This window comes from Boleophthalmus pectinirostris, unplaced genomic scaffold, assembly GCF_026225935.1.
Source record: "Boleophthalmus pectinirostris isolate CB_2022bp ecotype Guang Dong unplaced genomic scaffold, ASM2622593v1 HiC_scaffold_20, whole genome shotgun sequence".
NCBI classification, from domain to species: Eukaryota; Metazoa; Chordata; class Actinopteri; order Gobiiformes; family Gobiidae; genus Boleophthalmus; species Boleophthalmus pectinirostris.
In genome coordinates this window covers 33351822-33371202 of record NW_026571153.1, presented here as the reverse complement: position 1 = coordinate 33371202, position 19381 = coordinate 33351822, and the positions used below count along the sequence as shown (strand labels likewise).

General features: G+C 47.7%; 2 protein-coding genes across 3 annotated transcripts; one reads left to right on the top strand and one right to left on the bottom strand.

The window, feature by feature from the left end:
* The first annotated feature begins 92 nt into the window (after positions 1-92).
* Positions 93-11254, top strand: rcor2 (REST corepressor 2). The gene is given in 15 exon segments (XM_020920463.2): positions 93-382; positions 2932-3059; positions 4863-4919; positions 5304-5384; positions 5926-5978; positions 6803-6964; positions 7065-7189; positions 8401-8467; positions 8545-8784; positions 8884-8961; positions 9032-9089; positions 9225-9292; positions 9372-9518; positions 10390-10502; positions 10504-11254. Coding segments are annotated over 14 exon segments (1551 nt in total). The 5' UTR covers positions 93-382; positions 2932-2935; the 3' UTR covers positions 10682-11254.
* A 218-nt stretch (positions 11255-11472) lies between these two features.
* Positions 11473-15827, bottom strand: LOC129409761 (serine/threonine-protein kinase MARK2-like). Of its 2 annotated transcripts, XM_055156402.1 has the most exons (3): positions 13781-15827; positions 13158-13261; positions 11473-12991 (listed from the first exon to the last, which is right to left on the bottom strand). In XM_055156402.1, the coding sequence occupies exons 2-3, from the start codon at positions 13255-13257 to the stop codon at positions 12642-12644; spliced, it is 450 nt and encodes a 149-aa protein (XP_055012377.1). In that variant the 5' UTR covers positions 13258-13261; positions 13781-15827; the 3' UTR covers positions 11473-12641. The 2 variants fall into 2 exon arrangements, with proteins under 2 accessions (XP_055012377.1, XP_055012376.1); XM_055156401.1 differs by having other exon boundaries at positions 13158-15827.
* Positions 15828-19381: the final 3554 nt, after the last annotated feature.

Here is a 19381-nt window from a genome sequence, read left to right as displayed (position 1 = left end):
TGTGTTTAACCGTGCCGTGCCGCTCTGAAGCACTGCTGTGTCTTATCCTCACGCAGCAGAGACCGGATGGAGCCGCGTGGGGGAGTTTGGGGGGTCTAGTTCCTTAAGGCTCTGGGAGAGGCGTGGGGCGGATGTCCACAGTGCTGAGGGTGTAGTGTGTCGCGGCTCTAGTAGAGTCGGCTCCATCAGCTCCGGCTCTGCCTCACGTTACCCGCTCCTCCTCCGATACCCGCTGCTCCGATACCCGCTCCACCGCTACCCGCTCTCAGTACAACCGTTCAAGGCTTCCGGATGCTCTGAGGCTCTCCTGTCCTCCGGGGAGAGCAGAGGGACACAGCCGCAGAGCAACTCAGAGTGTGGACAAGACCGAGAGACGCGGAAGGTACAGAGCAACTACTGCTACTACTAACGTTACTTTGTAACGCGCTACTAGCCCCGAGCTAACAGGCTAACGCTAGCATCCTCCTCCTGTCTTCTGTGGCCACAGTGTGTTCATTGGCCACAGTGTGTTCTATGGTCGTGTGTTCTGTGTTCTATGGTCGTGTGTTCTGTGTTCTATGGTCGTGTGTTCTGTGTTCTATGGTCGTGTGTTCTGTGTTCTATGGTCGTGTGCTCTGTGTTCTATGGTCGTGTGTTCTATGGTCGTGTGTTCTATGGTCGTGCCGACACAGCCGGGAAACACGTCCGGACATTTCAAAGTCCCACAGCCAACTCCAGCGGCCCACACTAGTCCCCTGCCCGCTCCGCGAGGAGCCATAGCCGGACTGGACTTAGTGAGTGAGAGTTTGGACTGGTCCACACAGACTCAGAGCCCCGCTGCTCAGCGTGGACAAACAAAAGGGCTCCAGTGTGATACTATCCGCCAGATGTCTCCTGTCCCGGCTCTGAACTCTTTAAGAGCCATCACTGCTCTTCGTTTCCTTTAACCGTGTCCAGCCGCGAGTGAGCCGAGGCTCGGTGTGTGTGCTGTAGTGTGAAACAAGGCTGACACTAAAGTGTAAAAGTGCACTCTGAACTATTGATGCTTTTAGGCGTTTGACCAGTTTAGCGCGTGAGCCACACGGTCAAACGGGATATTTAAAGTCTTCATTTTGGTTCTCTATTGTGTGAATTTAAATTGGATTAAGTCATACATCAGTGTGGATGTTCGAGGCTACCCCAGCGGTGATCGAGGCTACCTCGGCGACTAAAGCTGTGGAAGAGAGGCGCGTGGCCGTGTTCATACACTGTGTACGTGCGTTTGTGTTGCTGGGGCGTTATTTGCGTTAAAGTGGGCTCCTTTTGGTTCGGACTGAAGTTTGAGCAGAGCAGCTGTTGGGTTGGGGCCCCGGCGCAGCCTCAGACAAAGGCGCCACTGAGAGCCTCGAACACTCGTATTGTGTGGCGTAGTGTGGCTCCGGAGCTGCGCCCCTCACCCCGCTGGACCCTCATCCTGGACCCTAGGGTCGCTCAGACGAGGTGCCACGGAGTGCGGTGTGGGTGAGCGCAGGCACGCGCAGCCGGCCCGTGTCCTCACATGACCGTCTAGTTTGTCTGTTCGCTGTGAGTGCTGATGCCCTCTGCCACGTTCGCCACGATGTTCGCCACGATGTTCGCCACGATGTTCGCCACGATGTTCGCCACGATGTTCGCCACGATGTTCGCCACGATGTTCGCCACGATGTTCGCCACGATGTTCGCCACGATGTTCGCCGGGCGCCTCAGGGTGCCAGACTGTAGTGCCGCTGTAGCCAGTGTTTAGGTTTGTCCAAAAAGCCCCGTTTTACCGTTTGATATTGAAGTGCTGTTTATTCTAATGTGTAATATCACAAGTTTGGATAAAGTCTTCCCTGAACCAAAAGAATACAGATCGAGCTGATGTGTGTGCTCTAGTGTGACTCTCCTCATGTTCCTCATCCAGCAGAGGAGAGGAGTGTGCTGGGGGCAGACTAGAGGAGTGTGATGGGGGCAGACTAGAGGAGTGTGATGGGGGCAGACGAGAGGAGTGTGCTGGGGGCAGACGAGAGGAGTGTGCTGGGGCAGACGAGAGGAGTGTGCTGGGGGCAGACGAGAGGAGTGTGCTGGGGGCAGACGAGAGGGGTGTGCTGGGGCAGACGAGAGGGGTGTGCTGGGGGCAGACGAGAGGGGTGTGCTGGGGGCAGACGAGAGGGGTGTGCTGGGGGCAGACGAGAGGGGTGTGCAGGGGGCAGACGAGAGGAGTGTGCAGGGGGGCAGACGAGAGGGGTGTGCTGGGGGCAGACGAGTGGGGTGTGCTGGGGGCAGACGAGTGGGGTGTGCTGGGGGCAGACGAGTGGGGTGTGCTGGGGGCAGACGAGTGGGGTGTGCTGGGGGCAGACGAGTGGGGTGTGCTGGGGGCAGACGAGTGGGGTGGGGGCAGACGAGTGGAGTGTGCTGGGGCAGTGGAGAGGGGTGTGCTGGGGGCAGAGGAGAGGGGTGTGCTGGGGGCAGACGAGTGGGTGTGCTGGGGGCAGACGAGTGGAGTGTGCTGGGGGCAGACGAGTGGAGTGTGCTGGGGGCAGACGAGTGGAGTGTGCTGGGGGCAGACGAGTGGAGTGTGCTGGGGGCAGACGAGTGGAGTGTGTTCAGGGCCTGTCACTCCAGCGATTTAGTGTAATAAACAATAATATTGAAACTACTTTTTCTCACTGACTCAATAACAATAATGCAGGATAGTAAACAATTTTTAGATGGACAAACAAATAGCAGAATAAACCGTTAATTAGCCATGGAAAATAGTTTCTGCTGCTCAAATCTTATTTTATTACAAAATAACACACCAAATCTCCCACTTTTACCAAGAAATTGAACACGTGATAAATAGTGAGCCCCAGATGTCTAGTTCCATTTCTCCTGTACTGGATGATACGTACAGGAGGATGGAGTCAGGTGTGGTCAGTACATGTCTCCACTGGTTGTGACTGATCTTTTCAGAGCCATGCCCTCCGTGATGGAGCGCTCTGGGGCCGGGGTCCTCTCCAGGAGCAGAGCCAAGACCGTTACCAACGGCAACAGCCAACCCCACTCCGAGGAGGAGAGCAGTGACGAAGAGCACGCTCACGGTAACACACTGCGCATGCGCACGTGGGGGTTGGTGGTGGGAGGGGGAGAGGGGAGCAGCAGAAGCAGAGAGAGAGGGGGAGGAGGAGCAGAGAGAGAGGGAGGAGGAGAGCAGAGGGAGAAGACAAAAGGAGAGCAGGGAAGAGGAGAGCAAAGAGGGGGATAGGAGGGGAGGAGGAGAGCAGAGGGGGGAGGGGGTGGAGGAAAGTAGAGGGAGAGCAGTGGGAGGGTGGAGAAGGAGGAAAGCACAGGATGAAGAGAGTGGAGGAGGGAGACAGGGGGAGGAGGGAGACAGGGGGAGGAAGGAGACAGGGGGAGGAAGGAGACAGGGGGAGGAAAGAGAGTGGGGGAGGAAAGAGAGTGGGGAGGAGGAGGACACTAATTGATACCAAAATGAGTATCCAAGCATTTCATCATAAAAACTGGACTTTGCTCTATATGAGCATTAGTAAAAGAGCGCTCAAAGAAAGTACAGTTATTCTATTGAACACTGTTATGTATAAACCTCTGAGTATCCAGTCTGTTGTGTAGTATCCAAATGGAGTTTGAAATGTTGTACTGCACCAGTCTGATTCAGTGCTTCTCTTCAGTAACCCTACACCCCCAAATCTGTTTACTGCTACAATGGCTATTAGCACTATTACATCTTCATACTTTAAGTTCTAAAGTTTCTAAGGTTGTCAAATATATCGAAAAATCGAATACTAATTCATACCAAAAGCTAGTTTTGAAACTCGATACTCAATTGAGCAGGTATCGATACTATAAAAGTCCTACTGACAGGACAGAAATGAACCTTTTCTGAAGCTTTGAATGATGTTGAGTTGTATCAGAACAAGTGTCAGAGCACATAGACTAGTACACACACACGGACCAACATGAACCTACTGCACCTCTGACCAATACACATATAACACACATGGGAATAGAAAAGAAAGTGCAGCCATTTAAAGTTGAAAATCACATTCTATATTTTATTATCATTGTGGTATCAGAATCAGTATTGAGTATCAAATCTCTTCTTTAGTTTTGAAATTCAGTCCACTTTATTTCTACAGCACATTTTATAAACATGACAGTTTGATGACAGAGAAGGTCCTGTCCTCTTGGTTTTAAGTCTTGTCTTAGGCCCCATGAGCTGGAGCTGGACCTCAGAGCGTGGGAGGGTGTAAATCTGGATGAGGTCTGAGACGTACTGTGGGGCCAGAACATCCAAAGCTTTAAAAACAAACTAAATCTTAAAATCAATTCTAAACTGAACAGGAAGTCAGTGTAAAGACTCAAGCATTGGTGTGATATGCTCTCATTTTTTAGTTGCTGTTAAAAGTCGTGCTGTGGAGTTCTGGACTAACTGCAGATGGGAAAGTGTGTTTTAAGAGACGCCTGTGTAAAGTGTGTTACAGTAGTCCAGATGTGACGACATAAAAGTGTATATGACCTGTGAAAAGATTAAACGATCAAAAAGGTCTGACTGTGGATAAAAGTCACAAATGATAAAAACTCGATTTTATGAAGCTGTTTAAATCGAGTTTGAAATTTTAGTATCGTCATAACACTACTTTGTGCCAAATCAATCCTACAAAAAACATTCTAAAAGATGTATTCAAAGAGAGCATAGATCTTTGAAATTCAGTACCTCTGAGCTGGTTGGAAAACACTGCTTTAATTTATTGTTTTGTCATCTGTCCCATCCCAAGTCTGGTTGGCTGTGGGATTTTTTTTGTTTATTTGTTTTTTAAATAGTCAGGTACTCTTTTCAGATGAGTGTGGATGTAACCGGTGGACTTGTGCTTTTTCTCTTGCAGACAGCATGATCAGAGTGGGAGGAGACTACCAGGCCCAGATCCCCGAGTTCAAACCAGGTGAGAGGAGAGAGAAGAGGGAAGAAGGGAGAGAGACAAGAGGAGAGAGGGAAGAGGGGGAAGAGGAGAGGGAAGCAGGGAAAGGAGATGGGGAGAGGGGAGGGAAGAGGAGAGATGAGGCACAAGAAGGAGTGGAGAGGAAGGGGGGGGATGGGGGAAGAGAGGAGAGGAGGCAAGAGGAAAAGATGGAACTAAATCCTTAGTATGTAATGTGGAAACAAGAGCGAAGATGTTGAAGAGCTTTCTTGTGCTGTGACATTGTGGAGTTGAGTGGAGTCCCTGACACGGTTGGACTTTAGATGTTTGTCCGTTAAAGCCGCTCAGGTTTGGAGCGTGTAGACGGGATGTGGATGTGTGTCCTGAGCTGTCCCTGTCTGTCCACAGACTGTCCCAATCGCTACACAGAGAAAGACCAGAGGAGCATGCTGGTGTGGTGCCCCAACAGCCAGCTGTCTGACGCCATGTGTAAGCCCCGCCCCTCTCCTGCACTCCACCCCACACACGACCCCAACCAATACGTGATCAGACCCTACATGCGATTAGACACTACACAGGATCAGACACTGCACACTGCACACTGCACACCATTGTCCATGACAATGGGCCCAGGCCGATGACACAGGTCTGTAAGCTACACCCGTATACGCAAAGGCAACGCTGTGGCGTGCTTGCATGTGGTTTTGAAACATAAATTTACTCTGCTACTACACAGCTCCCAGGTCCTAACTGTGCCACGCCCCCATGGAAGATATTACCTCCAGCGGTCTGCTTGGGACCCCTAAAAGTACCAGCCCTATGGAAACAAGGCTTATGAACACACCTGTACTAGACCCTCCACACTATGAACAGACCTGTACTAGACCCTCCACACTATGAACAGACCTGTACTAGACCCTCCACACTATGAACAGACCTGTACTAGACCCTCCACACTATGAACAGACCTGTACTAGACCCTCCACACTCCGAGCGGACCTGTTCTGACTAACCATTGTGATGTGTGCAGTGGACGAATACATCCTGATGGCCAAGGAGAAGCACGGATACAACATGGAGCAGGTACCACACTGTTAAAGCAGGGCAACAGTCATTTTGTTACCTCGACCTTAAACATGAAACTGTAATATGTTGGAAACCTTATCCCCAGGTCCAGCTGTTACTGTGTCCTTGGGCAGGACACCCAAGTTGCATGTCTGTTGTGACTGTAGTGTAATTGAGGGGAGGCAGTGACTGGGAACCAGGTCTGTTCTTCAGTCCAGAGCATTGTTTTTGCTCTTGTGTATCACTCATGTATGAGTAAAACAGATCTAATGTATAAACGACTCTAGAAGTCAGAATAAGCAAACTTTATTTTTTCCCTCCACGTTTATAAAAGACATTGTGCTTGTGTGTGCTATAGTTCTAATCTCTACACCCGTGGATCATTATGTTATAATGGACATTTAAAATCTCAATATTGATCTAAAATGAAACAAGTCCTCTGACGTCTGCATTACGAAACTGGTGTCCAGTGGGAGCTGACGTCGCTGTAAATGTCCTAACAAAGCGCCGCATGTTGTGGGCCCCTCCTGTGGATAGCTGCACATCACACTAGAGCAGAGCATTGCTGAATCCAACATGTATCACAGATTAAGAAAATTAAATAGAGTGAAGCAAGTACAGAGCAGGGGGCATATGGTGATAGTGGTGAAAACAGGACTTGATGTGGCGTCTTAAAAATAAGCGATTAAAGATTACTCAAACATGCCAGAATCACTCCAGAAACAACTTTGGCTGAGTAATGAGGGAAAACAACTATAACATGGTTAAAAGCTCTGAAAAGTCCATTTTAAGCCTGTATAAATGTGCTGGAACTCCTTTAACGTGCTTGTGTGTCTGTTCAGGCTCTGGGCATGCTGCTGTGGCACAAACATGACGTGGAGCGCTCTCTGGCAGACCTGGCCAACTTCACCCCATTCCCAGACGAGTGGACTGTGGAGGACAAGGTGCTGTTCGAGCAGGCCTTCAGCTTCCATGGCAAGAGCTTCCACCGCATTCAGCAGATGGTGAGACACACTGTCCACCACACTGTCCACCACACTGTCCACCACACTGTCCACACTAGAGTAGTTGAACACCTTCACTCAATCACATCCATGTGTCCAGCTCCCAGACAAACTCATCTCCAGCCTGGTGAAGTACTACTACAGCTGGAAGAAGACACGCACCCGCACCTCTGTCATGGACCGGCAGGCGCGCAGGCTCGTCAGCAAGAGGGAGAAGGATGATAGGTGAGCCTCTTACTCAGTACTCATGTACAACCACAGACTGTAAGTGGACATGGTTAACCTGCTGGCCATCACTTTCCAAATAAGAGATGAACATGGGTGCACTTTCAGCTCCGTCAACTCCAGTTCACTTTTTATTGAAAAAGTGTGGCTGGTTTCTTTTACTGCGCCTATGAGGTTTGGCATTCTGACCTTAAAATGATGATTTTTAACCCGCTCTGCATGATCCTGGGGTTTTCATGTGGATAGTTTGTCCCATAGGAAGAGAATTAAGACCAATCAAGTGCCTTCTTTCCCTGAGGCCACTCCCACTAGTGTTAGCAACAGGTTTGATTGACAGCGTTGTTAAGCACCCTCTCCCTGCCAAAGCAGTGGTGTGGACAGGAATGAGCGTGGATTCAGCCTTGCTCCTGATTGACTCCTTTGGTTGCAATGACATTCGTAGTTGAATTTTCAAATATAGAACTGCTCCAAATTCCCTCTGCTAACCTCGTGAGCTTCATTTGACTGGAGCCAAACATTATACGTGACGTGACACGAGAGCCCAGGAGAATCGGCTGATGCAGAAGAAGCTGGTCTATGAATGGAGGGAGAAAAATTAGGACACCATGTATATTTTATATAAAAGTAATTATCTTGATAACTACTAAGCCTAGCTCAGTGATGATGCTGATGTCGGTCTAGCAGATGCTTTAGTCTTGCATAAGCAGCTGAACTCTTCACATTGTGGTGAAGTTTTTCATTTTGCGTTGAAGGCACACTGCACAGTCTTGGGAGACTGTGCTCGTGCAAATTCCAAGATGCAAAATAACTTCTCTTTGGGAGTGAATGTCTCAACCTGAAAATGGAACAAAAATAAAACATTCAATATACAATTTAGATCTGTTTCTATACATTCTGTTAAAATTTGAGGTTATTTCAACAAGAAGTGCCAAAATGATTGGCCTGCAAAATGATGTCAATTTTTTTGGGACCCCTTGTACAACAGTAGTAATAGTCTAGTATTTTTGGGGTGTAGCTGTTTGCTCCACCATCATTTCATTCACTTTCACATTCAGTCATGTTTCTGTTCCCAATGTCCTCCAGAAAAGTGAAATTATGAGCTAATCAAATGTCGCAACAACACAATAGAACAGAAGTATCCCTGTTTCATTGTGAGCCCGGTCCACAGCGGCGCTGGAGAAGTGTTGGACTAAAGCGGTTTGTGCTTTCAGTAATGATGAGATGGAGGAGGGTGAGCCGGGCAGTGACAGTGACTTTGAGGTGGATGCTAAAAAGGAGGTAAAGGAGGTAGAGTACTGTATGTCCCACTGCCCCGTGTCACCCCGGAGCTGACTTAATGCTGTGCTGTTGTGTAGGCCGCCAAACAGAATCCCAGCGGTAGCGGAGGGGACAAACTCACCCCCAGTCGCTCAGGGGCCGTGAAGAAGGAGAGCATGGGGGCCCAGTACAGACACCACCCTCTGAGGGCCCGCCGCAGACCCCCCAAAGGCATGTACCTGGACCAAGCGGACATCACAGCTGTGTCAGCTTCTCACGATGCAGGACAGCTCAGCATACGGCAGCTGGACACACAGCTCGTGTCCCTCAAAAGACAGGTACCCCCACGATCACTCCTGTCTCCTCTGAACATGTGCTGTTTCTGCACATTCACAGCCACATTAACATACTATACATGACCTTTGACCTGTGTGCAGGTGCAGGCCATCAAACAGACCAACAGCAGTTTGAAACACAGCCTGAGTGAAGGTGTGGACGCCTTTAAACCCACCGAGGTAACACCGCTCACCCCCTATCAAACCTGTGCTAATCCACACGTGTGTCAACATGTGTCTCTGTCTCCAGCCCAACACCAAGATGAACTCTCGCTGGACCACAGAGGAGCAGCTGCTGGCAGTGCAGGGTGAGGGGGGTGTAGGGGTTTGTCTGCAGGAGCAGTGCGCTCAGATGTGTTTGAAATGTGTTTGAAACAGTGTGTCAGTGTGGATTTAGGTTGTGTGTGTGCAGCTGTGTTAATGACACTGTCCTGTGTCCACAGCCATCCGCCGCTACGGGAAAGACTTCAGTGCCATCTCCGAGGTCATTGGCACCAAGACCCCGGCGCAGGTGTGTGGTCTGCACCCCCCCTCCACTGTGTCATTCTGCCCCCTGCGCGTGTCACTGGGCTCATGTTTGTCATGTGCAGGTCAGCTCCTTCTTCGTGACGTACCGCCGCCGCTTTAACCTGGACGAGGTGCTGAGGGAGTGGGCAGCCGAGCAGGTATCCAGCAAAGACTCTCCCAAAGAGGAAGACATGGGCCCCGGGGCCGAAGGGGCCAATGAAGAGGACGAGGTGAGGGCACTTCACGGTAGTTTTGAGCCAGCGGAACAAGCCACTCTTTTATTTAAGATCCTTTTTGATCATGTCAACATTAAATGTACAAAATAAACAGACAAAGCTGCAGGATGTAGTTTTTTCAATCAAATATGGACTCAAATAAAACATGTTTGTTTTTTTCATTTTGGTTGTTTTTATTGCACTAAAAAAAAAAAAAAAAAAAAAACATGAGTTATTGTGAGCGGGCTTGCATCTCCACAAACCTGACTCTTATTTGGCACGGGAGGAGGGCCTTTTCCTGCTTGTTTCTTGGAACTGTTCCTTTGGCACATTCTCCATGGAGACGTTTTATGTCCAAGTAGTTTTAACTTTCTATCTCCATGGAATCGTGCAGTGATGTGCCACCTCCAGAAAGTTCCAAACTGTAGCTTTAAAGTGCTATTTAGAAAAGCAGTGGCACAGTTCTGGACCAGAGTTGGGCAAGTAATTGGTTCTAGTCCATCTCCCCTGAAGTAGTTTAGCTTTATCAATCTGTAATGAGTTACTAATAGTTACAAAACAAAGGAACTCTCACATACCAAAAATGTAGAAGAGGCCGACTCGCTGCTGCTGCTTTGAATAGGCCCTACACACCCGAACCAGAACCCTTGTCCCAGGACGGGCCCAGAGCCGGAGGATGAGTCTGCAGAGCTCATACTCAGTGTTGTCTGGAGTACAGTTTTTGGGAATTGTGCTTTTTGAGTCCTGTGTACTTTTTGTATTATAGTCCCGTGTACTTTATGCAGTATAGCCCCGTGTACTTTATGTAGTATAGTCCCGTGTACTTTATGGAGTATAGTCCTGTGTACTTTGTATTGAGTACAAACCCTGTGCTGTGTGTTTGCAGGTGAAGATGGAGGAATCTCCATCCGAAACCTCCGGTGGCTCTCCTCCCCCTACGTCTGGACAACCCCCCTCCTCCCTGTCCCAACCCCCGCCTCTGTTAAGGCCCGCCCCCCCGCGGCCCCCCCAGTCTGCTGCGCCAGCCCCCACCCTTGCAGACGCGCCCGCTCCAGACCCGCACGCCCCACAACCACCCTCCGCCGCCCCTCATCCGCCCAAACTCCACCTCCCCCGGGGCAGCTCAGGGCCCACCCTCTCTGCTGGGAGCCAAGGTGGAGCAGGCGACATCCCACTGACCCTGTGAGCGCCCAGTGACATCACAAGAGTCCCTTTAAGACACGCCTACCTCCTCATGGGAGCCTGTGGTGGACCCGCCCCATCAGACAGACTGCTTTAAGATGAGCCATGCTGTGTCGTGTGTCTTTAGACCAGAGGACAGGGAGCTGTAGCTAGATTCTTCATGTGATTAGCTTAGACCTTTTCTTGTAATAATGAATGTGGGGACTAAACGAGTAGTGCGCAGTGTTCACAAGCTCCGAGCTGAACCATGTATGTGATCATATTCAGGACACATTTCCATATCATAGTGTCTGAGGAGACGCCGACCTGTTTCAAGCTCGGCCAAACTCTGTCAAGCTTCAGTTGACACAGCTCACACAGCGCTTTCTCAAACTTCCAAATGGATCAAATCAAAGAGGCTCATGTTTAGTTTAGTGTGGCAGCCCAGGACTGGAGCTCATGGTTTAGAGAGCAGTGCTTTTTTTTTTGTACTTTTCCCAAAGCTCTGTGTGCGTTCTCTGTGAGACACAGTTTCATTGTTTCTTGAACTCAAATGTTTTTTTATTTTAGAATAAAATGGTTGAAAGTGAGTCTTGGTCGTACTGGGAGAGGTGGAGAGACCTGTAGCGGCCACATTCCTTAGCTGGGTTTTACCTCTGTATGTGTAGGTGGTATGGGCATGATAACGTGTACTAAAACTATCCAGAACGCGACAAGGCTTTTTGTGATTCACAGGTTCCCTACAGTGCCCCCTGTGTTCAGTTTAAAGGGTTGGTGTCAGCAATTCATTCACACATTTACTCCAGTCTACGGTCATTATTATATCATTGTTTTTATTACTATCATTGTAATTTTTCATCATTTTGTCTTTGCTTTGCACAAAAAGAAAACAAAACAAATACATTTTTCAGGAGCTGATCACCCCCAACCCAATCCCCACCACTACAGATACAGTTTGCTCAAAACACAGTTAAAATCATGTCAATTACAGCAATGTAAAACAAAAATGTAAAAGAAATCAACCCTGAAAGAGAATATAACAGCAAAAGCCGGAAATATCATTAGAATCCGATCCCCAGCACCTTATACAAAGATCAGCGTTTAAAAGAACAAATCTCCATGGGTCTAAACTCAAACAGGTCGAAAAGGACAGTGTCATCGTGAGAAACAAAGTGTTAGGTTCTGTGACCCCTTCATGAGTGACAGTCTCTCCACCTGCTCCGCCTCCACATGTGAAAGGTGCAACACAAGGCAGCAATGACCACACCAGCCTCCAACGTCAGCCTCCAACATCAGTCTGTACAAAGCACGAAAATATAGGGTCAAATCAAAAAAGCAGAACATGTCACCACTCATCATGTAGATTTGGCTTAGTCCAGTGATCGGTGTAGATATAGTCACACATGAACTGCCCAGTATATTTGGAACGCTTGAGGGCCCAAAGCAAACCGCTCAATGTGAAGGCGTCACGCCAACACGAAGTGATTATGTGCTGACTTTGTGAAAAAAAAAATTCTTCAAAGAAAAGGCAACAATGAATCTACAACTCTCCCCTTAACGTCTGATATGCCCATCTTTTCCAGTGCACAACTTTTAAACAAGCAAGAAAAGAAACTAAAATCATGTCAAAGTAACAAAAAGGCCTGTGGGGGGAACTGTGCTGAGGAGGAGGAGTGATGAAGATGTGCTTGTGCTGTTGAAGGGCTTGTTCAGTCCGGACTCGCCGGTCGTGTGGAAAGTCCAGGATTTGAGTCCTCAGTCCAGCCCAAAGCAGAACCGTGAACAACAGAATAAATACAGGAGGAGGAGTGGTCATGGGCAGAGGGCAGACATGCAGAGAACAGCAGGAAGAACCCTACAGTGTCCACACAACAATCCCCACGTGGGCCCAGCTTCAGTGTTAGCTTCAGCATTCGCGTTAGCTTAGGTCTCCATTTCAGTGCCCTTAACGCTCTCCTCCTGCTTGGACTGGCGCGCTCACAGTTTGAGCTCGTTGGCGATCTTTGAGGCAATGTTCTTGAAGGCGATGGAGGTTCCGGAGATGCGTTTGAAGCGGACTCCGTTGAGCGAGAGGCGTGGCAGTTTGCACACCTCCATCTCCCACTGCACAAAGTCGTCCCGCGCCGGGTTCCCCGACACGCACAACAGCATGTAGCGCTCGCGCAGCTCGTACTCGCAGCTGTTGGAGTCCAGCACTTTGCGGATCTCGCGCATCATCTCCGACGGCTCCATGGACGAGGTGGTTTTCATGGACCAGGTGAAACGCAGGGAGCGCGGTTTGGCCGAGTCCTTCTGCCCCCCGATGGCGGGAGGGGTGCCTGTCCCACCTACCAACACAGAACAGGTGTCAGGTCACAGGTGTCAGAGGTGTCACAGAGGTCACAGGCATCAGAGGTGTCAGAAGTCTCAAGCGTCAGAGGTGTCAGAAGTCTCAGGCGTGTGTCAGAAGTCTCAGGCGTCAGAGGTGTCAGAGGTCACAGGTCATACTTTTACCTGTGTTTCCAGAGCCAGGGGAGGAGTTGTTCTCGTCATTGTTGGAGGACAGGACTCCACCGGAGGTCTTCTCATTTTTGTCCACAGTGCTGCTCAGCATGGACCTGTGAGGACATGCACCCAGAGGACCACAGTGGACAGGAGAGAGGACAGTTGGTCAGAAGGACACAGAGTTATCATAGCAAAACTACACAGGACACAGGCAGGACACACAAGGAGATGGAAATGAGGGAGACGAGTCAATTTAAGGAGCCCATGTGTCTGTGTTGACCCAGAGTGTCCTGACAGCAGTGTCCACTCATCATGGAGAACAGGACGTCCAGAGGCTTTACTCCAGATGCCCCGTCTACTTGTGATGAGAGTTTTATGATTGACAGTTGTTGCTCTTGACCCCCGCCCCATCCCACACAGACACATGGACTGCGATCAGGTCCCGACACACACCCCTCCATGCAGGATCATCCCGGCCCCTGATTGGCTCAAAAAGACACACTTCCTGTCTCCCACCACCATCACAGCCACAGCCGGTCCCGCCCCCTGCATTCACACCAGCCTCTGATTGGCTCCAGGCTACGGTTGTCTAGTTTGTCTAGGTTTGACGAGCGTTTGCTGCTGGGTCTCACCTGCTGCCCTCATCCCGACCCTCTCCCTCATACGGACTCCTCGAAAAAAATCAACAAGTTTAGTCTTTACACTGGGACTTTACACCCGTCATGTCCCATCTGCGCCCCGTGCACTCGTGCCTGGACTCCTCTGGACCTGTGCACCGGTCAGGCCCGGCTGCTTCTTCTATCTACTGTGGCCACTTTTAATAAACTCTCATGAGACTTTTACAGATACTTTGGGTTGACTTCACTTGTGTCTGTACAACCTACTACATCCGCGTCTCACTGAGGTGCTTTAAAGATGCAATGTGCAGCTTTTCTGGTGGAGGTCTGGCACTTGTTTGTTTCCATGGAAGGACATTGCATTGCACTGGAATGTTCCGCAGTACAGCATTGGTGCAGATCTCACCTAGAACATAATAGAACACAAACACTGTCTACTGAAGAACATTCCAGGCAAAGCAACAATCTCCACAGAAATCACCTTCCATCAGGAAAGTTACACAGTGCGGCTTTAAGCAGAATGGATCAGAGCAGGTGCGGTGAAGGTGTGTGAACTTTAAAAACACAGAGGAGCTCTTCTGGACCACATGAATGATGATGGAGATGGAACAGAAGGAGCAAGGGTCCAGGGGAGTCTTCAGGCCTGCTCTCACTCTCACTCTCACTCTCACTCTCACTCTCACTCTCACTCTCACACTCACACTCACACTCACACTCACACTCACACTCACACTCACACTCACACACTCACACACTCTCACACTCTCACACTCTCACACACACGCAGACACAGAGCACACACACACAAATGCGCACACACACATGCAGACACACACACACAGAGGACAGTGTGTGTGTGTGTGTGTGTGTGTGGCTCCGGCTAAAGAAGCAGGATCACATGACTCCTGAAACAAAACATGGTTAAATCAAAGCGACATGAGGAGAACAGGGCGAGATCAGAGAAACTGCACATTGAAGGAGCCATTTTGTCTTTGACAGGTTAGTCGTTTCCATGAGGACCCCAACATGTCCGCCTGAGGGAAAAGTGCGGTCCACAGCACCAGCACTGTTAGTCACAGCTTCAGAACTATGGAACCAGGTTTGTCTTTACCAGAGCACGACTGCCCACGGTCCAGACACAGAGACACTCGCTCAGGCCTCCTCCACAACATTTACAAGAAAAACACGCTTTAAAATGTGCAGTGTGGAACTTTTTGGGTGGAGGGTCAGTCACCTGCTTGTCTAAAGCATAAAAAAAACATTTATCATCGGTCCTATATTACGCTAAACTGACTTGAGAGCTTTTAGTCATGTTCTAATGCTGCTCCCTCCACAAACACACACCTGGACTTGTGTTTTGTTTCGTTCACACGTTTGAGTATTCCTACATTCTACACATCTGCAACCCCAATGTCAAAATGCTCCACCCTGTGATGTCATTGAATGGTAGTGTTGAGGTGAACAGGTGGCCTCACTTGAACTGCTTTACTATACAATACTGGAATAGAATAGTCTTTAAAAGTTGTTGCTTTTATTCCATTTGTTCAGTTGAGATTGTCAATAGAAAGTGTGTAACATCTGCTGGTGCACTGAGGAGAGAAGCAGCTTCGATGAAGCTAAAACAATAGCTGCAACTTCAAAGTTAAGGAATACCAGGGCTGAAATGATCCAAATGATTTAACTGTAGATGTATGGGGTTTAAAAACACTATGGGGCATTTCCTGATTTACCATTTAATGACATAAGAAGGAATAGTGCATTTAGTTTGAGGGAAGAACTCAGCCAAAAGCTGGAGAGTTTGTGTGTTAAACGTGTGTAAATAAAACTAAACACAAATCCAGGTGTGTTTGTGATGAAGAAACAACATTAGAACAATAATGGAAGAGTTAAGTAACTCCCCCTGCAGAGCGCTGTCACAACACAATCAGCGTGCATCCCGCTAAAGAAACTACAGCACATCACATCAGGTTTGTCTAGTTGTAGTTTTCCATCTTGCTTTTGTCTGTTTTTGGAGACTTGTTATGAGCATGGATTGTGGGTGGACCTTGTACAAAAATGTACAGGGAACCATAAGGCCCAGGAGAGATAAAATAGACAACTAAAAGCTCTTCAGACATGTTTTTGATGAGAGAATGACAATATAACCTCCTAATCCCCTGGTTAAAGGCACAAAAGCAGGAGAAGGTGTTGGTGATTGTTGTGGAAAAGGCTTGATCCGAGTTCTCTGCAGGCTTTGGTGATTGTTGTGGAAAAGGCTTGATCCGAGTTCTCTGCAGTGCTCAGAGTCACCAGCAGAGGGAGCAGTGGACCGGACCTGACAGGATGGATTAAATGTGTTAAACAGTAATGGTGACACAAGCCATCCACATGTGCTGCTCGTGTTAGGGGTTAGAGGCAGAGGAGACAGAGCCGTGAAGAGGAGGAGCGCCCTCACACCCACCCCTCCCCCCTCCCACACCGGGCACCTCCAGGACATGTCCCCAAGCAGACGAGTGTCAAAGTGAGGGGCATGAGTGTTGTGGGTGGCCTCACAGCTAATTCAACTATTTCTACTCTTCTACAAACACTAGCACAGTCATTTTGTTATCATTAAAAGTCCTAGATGACATTCTTTTCTGATGTTATAATGCTGTTTTCTCATCACAAACAGACATGGAGTTGAGTTTGCTTTCATTCACACAAACCCTGCACATTTAGTCTCTCAAACAGAAAATAGTGTTTCACGTTGTGATGTCACAGTGCTCCACTGTGTTTTAAAACTCTTTACACCTTTACTAGAGTCATTTGAATAATTTCAGTCGTAGAATTTCCAACAAAATTAAAAGGAGCAATTAACTTGAAAACTGCCACTACATCACAAGGTGGAACAGAGCATTTTGAGCAGTCAAACGTGTGAATGAAACAAAACACAACTCCAGGTCTGTTTTTAAGGTGCTAACAACATTATAACATGATTTAATTTTTTTGTAATATAGGACCTTTAACTAGTGATTAGTGGGGGTGACATGGGACATGATACACGGTTATTTCAAAGGTTAAATGTCCGATAGGTCGTTCACGTGGCCTCACAGCATTTGACAAAGCCAGTGGCTTGAAATTGAAGGGGGACTTGTCAGAATTCTATGGAAGAATTTGATTTTTAAAGGTGCAGTACACATCTTTACTGGTGGAGGGTCTGCCATGTGTATGAAACGCATTAATGCTTCGCCGTGGGTCGCCAGTGGCAAATCTGTTTTGGCTCGCCCCGAAACAACGCCGTCCTGTCAGCCACGTTCTCCACAGTGCACCATCAAAGTTGTGATTGTTGGTTTTTTTTTAATCATCAGAAAATCTGTTTTTCCTTGAGTAAGAAGCATGTAAAAAAATAAATCGCACGGAAAATGAGTTTTATTTCAACATAACTGATAGGAACGTTCCCATATCAGCATGCCTGTTTCATAAGTCCTAGCTCGTCCCAGACCCTCTCGCCACATAATAATGATAAGCTAGAGCCACTTTAAGCCACATGACTAGAGAAGCCGATTATTTGGCAGACTCGACTGATATATCTTGGAAATCGTTGTTCTTACAGCTCTAAACTCACAAGATCCAGAGACAGAAGCGGAGTTTATCGCGCATGATGCGATGAAACTCATAACTCCTTATGTGCCGCGACTCTGTTCAAAAGGCTCGATGTATGCAAGTCTGTCTATAAATCTAAAGATAACAATGAAAGAAAAATGTTTTCGTTTTCTTTCCTAGTCTCAATAGCTCCTCTTCTAGCATCCTGCTTATGTTCAGCAAATCAAACAATCTTACATGAGACCACATCAAATTAACACGTGTGGAGCATCTACGCTTATTTTAAAACACGAATATCAATAGTTGTGTTTAATTTAGATCCCATCATTATAAAGCAATCCATCTCTCAAGGTTGCCCATAGCAGATAATTACCTTTGCAGTGAAACTGGTAACACAAAACTCAAAGGTTAACTTAATTCTGAGAGCGAGATACCTCCGCTCGCATCCTTCATTCAAATTGCTATAGATCTCTGGTTAATGTGGTCTGCCATGTAAGACCCTGAGGGGTAACTTGCTTTAATTAAAACCCGAAGATGCGAGTCACAAGGCGAGTCGCATGCATATGTGAAAAGCTTTGTGTGCGTTCATGTTTTGTTGAATAACAAGTCGCCCCCATCAACGGGCAGCTTTTGATTAGTATTGCATGTTATTTCAACGTCGCGGGTTATAATACATCTAGTTCACCAAATGGTGTGTTGTGGTTTAAAGGTGGCCTAACGCCGCGAATAGCATAATTAGCAGGGTGGCGGCTTAGTCAACTCGCTTTCATCCACAAAAAAGCTTCTTGTGGGTGGTTAAGGTACTGGGGCCAACGAAAGTTGTGGCAACTCAGAATAAGCCTAATTCCTTGACAAAAAAGAATGAATGAAAAAGACTTATAAACAACACTTTAAAGGAATTTTGTAATAATATATACAAAGTGGAACATCCCGAGTTGATAACCCACTAGGATCCAAGCAGGAAGTGAGCAGGGGTGCGATCCGGCTTCCAGTTAAGGTGTCATCCCCTCTCAACAAAACTCTCTGAGCATCAACTTTAGAGCTCTCTCAAAAAAATTTGATTCAATAAATGAGCTGCTGCTCTAATACCTGACTCCTGGAAGTTTTTATTTCACTATCCCTAATCCAATTGTCTCTAAAAATCATACTCATAATATGAAAACGCATGTAATCAAGAGCCCAATCAGCTATGTCTTTAAGCAGACTAGGAATGTTGTACCTGTGACCTCCAGAGATTCGACTATAGCCACGTGTCAGAGCTGTAACACAACGTCAAACTGCATCAACAAAAACTAACCAGTAAGACAATACGATAAAGGTGGGAACGCGCGAGGCCGTTTAGACCCTGTGTTTAACAAGCTGCAGTTAATTTAAATACGATCCAGTTAAAATTGATAACAATAAAGATAGAAGTTAAAAGCATACCTCTTTTTTCTATGCCTGGTAACTTGTCTTAAACGCCTCTCCTGTATTTGGAAATACTCTAGTTTGTTTAGCACCATAATGAATGACTTTGACTCAAGTAATTTGTTATTGTCATAATATACAGCAACATTTATTGAAAATCGTACTGCAGAACCGTTTACATTCTCATATATGGTTTTGGGCTTCTACACATACATTGACAAACTCACGGCGTTTTTGAAAAGAGTGTTTGCGTGTGACATGTCTTCGGCCCACGTTCGCCTTACTCGTTTCCACCAGATCGGTTGTGAAGAGGATGAAGTTTACACCTGGATGTCCCCTGCTTGACGAATTATTTGGATTGAGCTCCTTCTTTCAAATCGATGATGCCACGGGCAGGGTGGGATGGGGCAGGGATTCACTTTGACTGGAAGCCGACAACATGCGCAGCTAGCACCTGGTGACTTGGGCCGATCTAGAATAAAAACTCACTTTGAGGGCTTCCACTTTTCTTTAGGGTAAAGTCTTACTATAAACTTCTGTTTTGGACAGAGTGGGACATTTGGGAGATACATGTGTGGATTCAGTGCGACTTCTTGCGAACTTGCTGGTGCATCGCTCGGCTTTCTGTCCAGAATTCCATTGTGCCTA

Bases quoted from the DNA above. Each gene is read 5' to 3' on its own strand.
- LOC129409761 (XM_055156401.1), bottom strand. From the start codon at position 13,257: ATGCTGAGCAGCACTGTGGACAAAAATGAGAAGACCTCCGGTGGAGTC. The intron at 12,992-13,157 runs GTAAAAGTATGA...CTGTGTTGGTAG, and splicing joins CCCTGGCTCTGGAAACACAG to GTGGGACAGGCACCCCTCCC.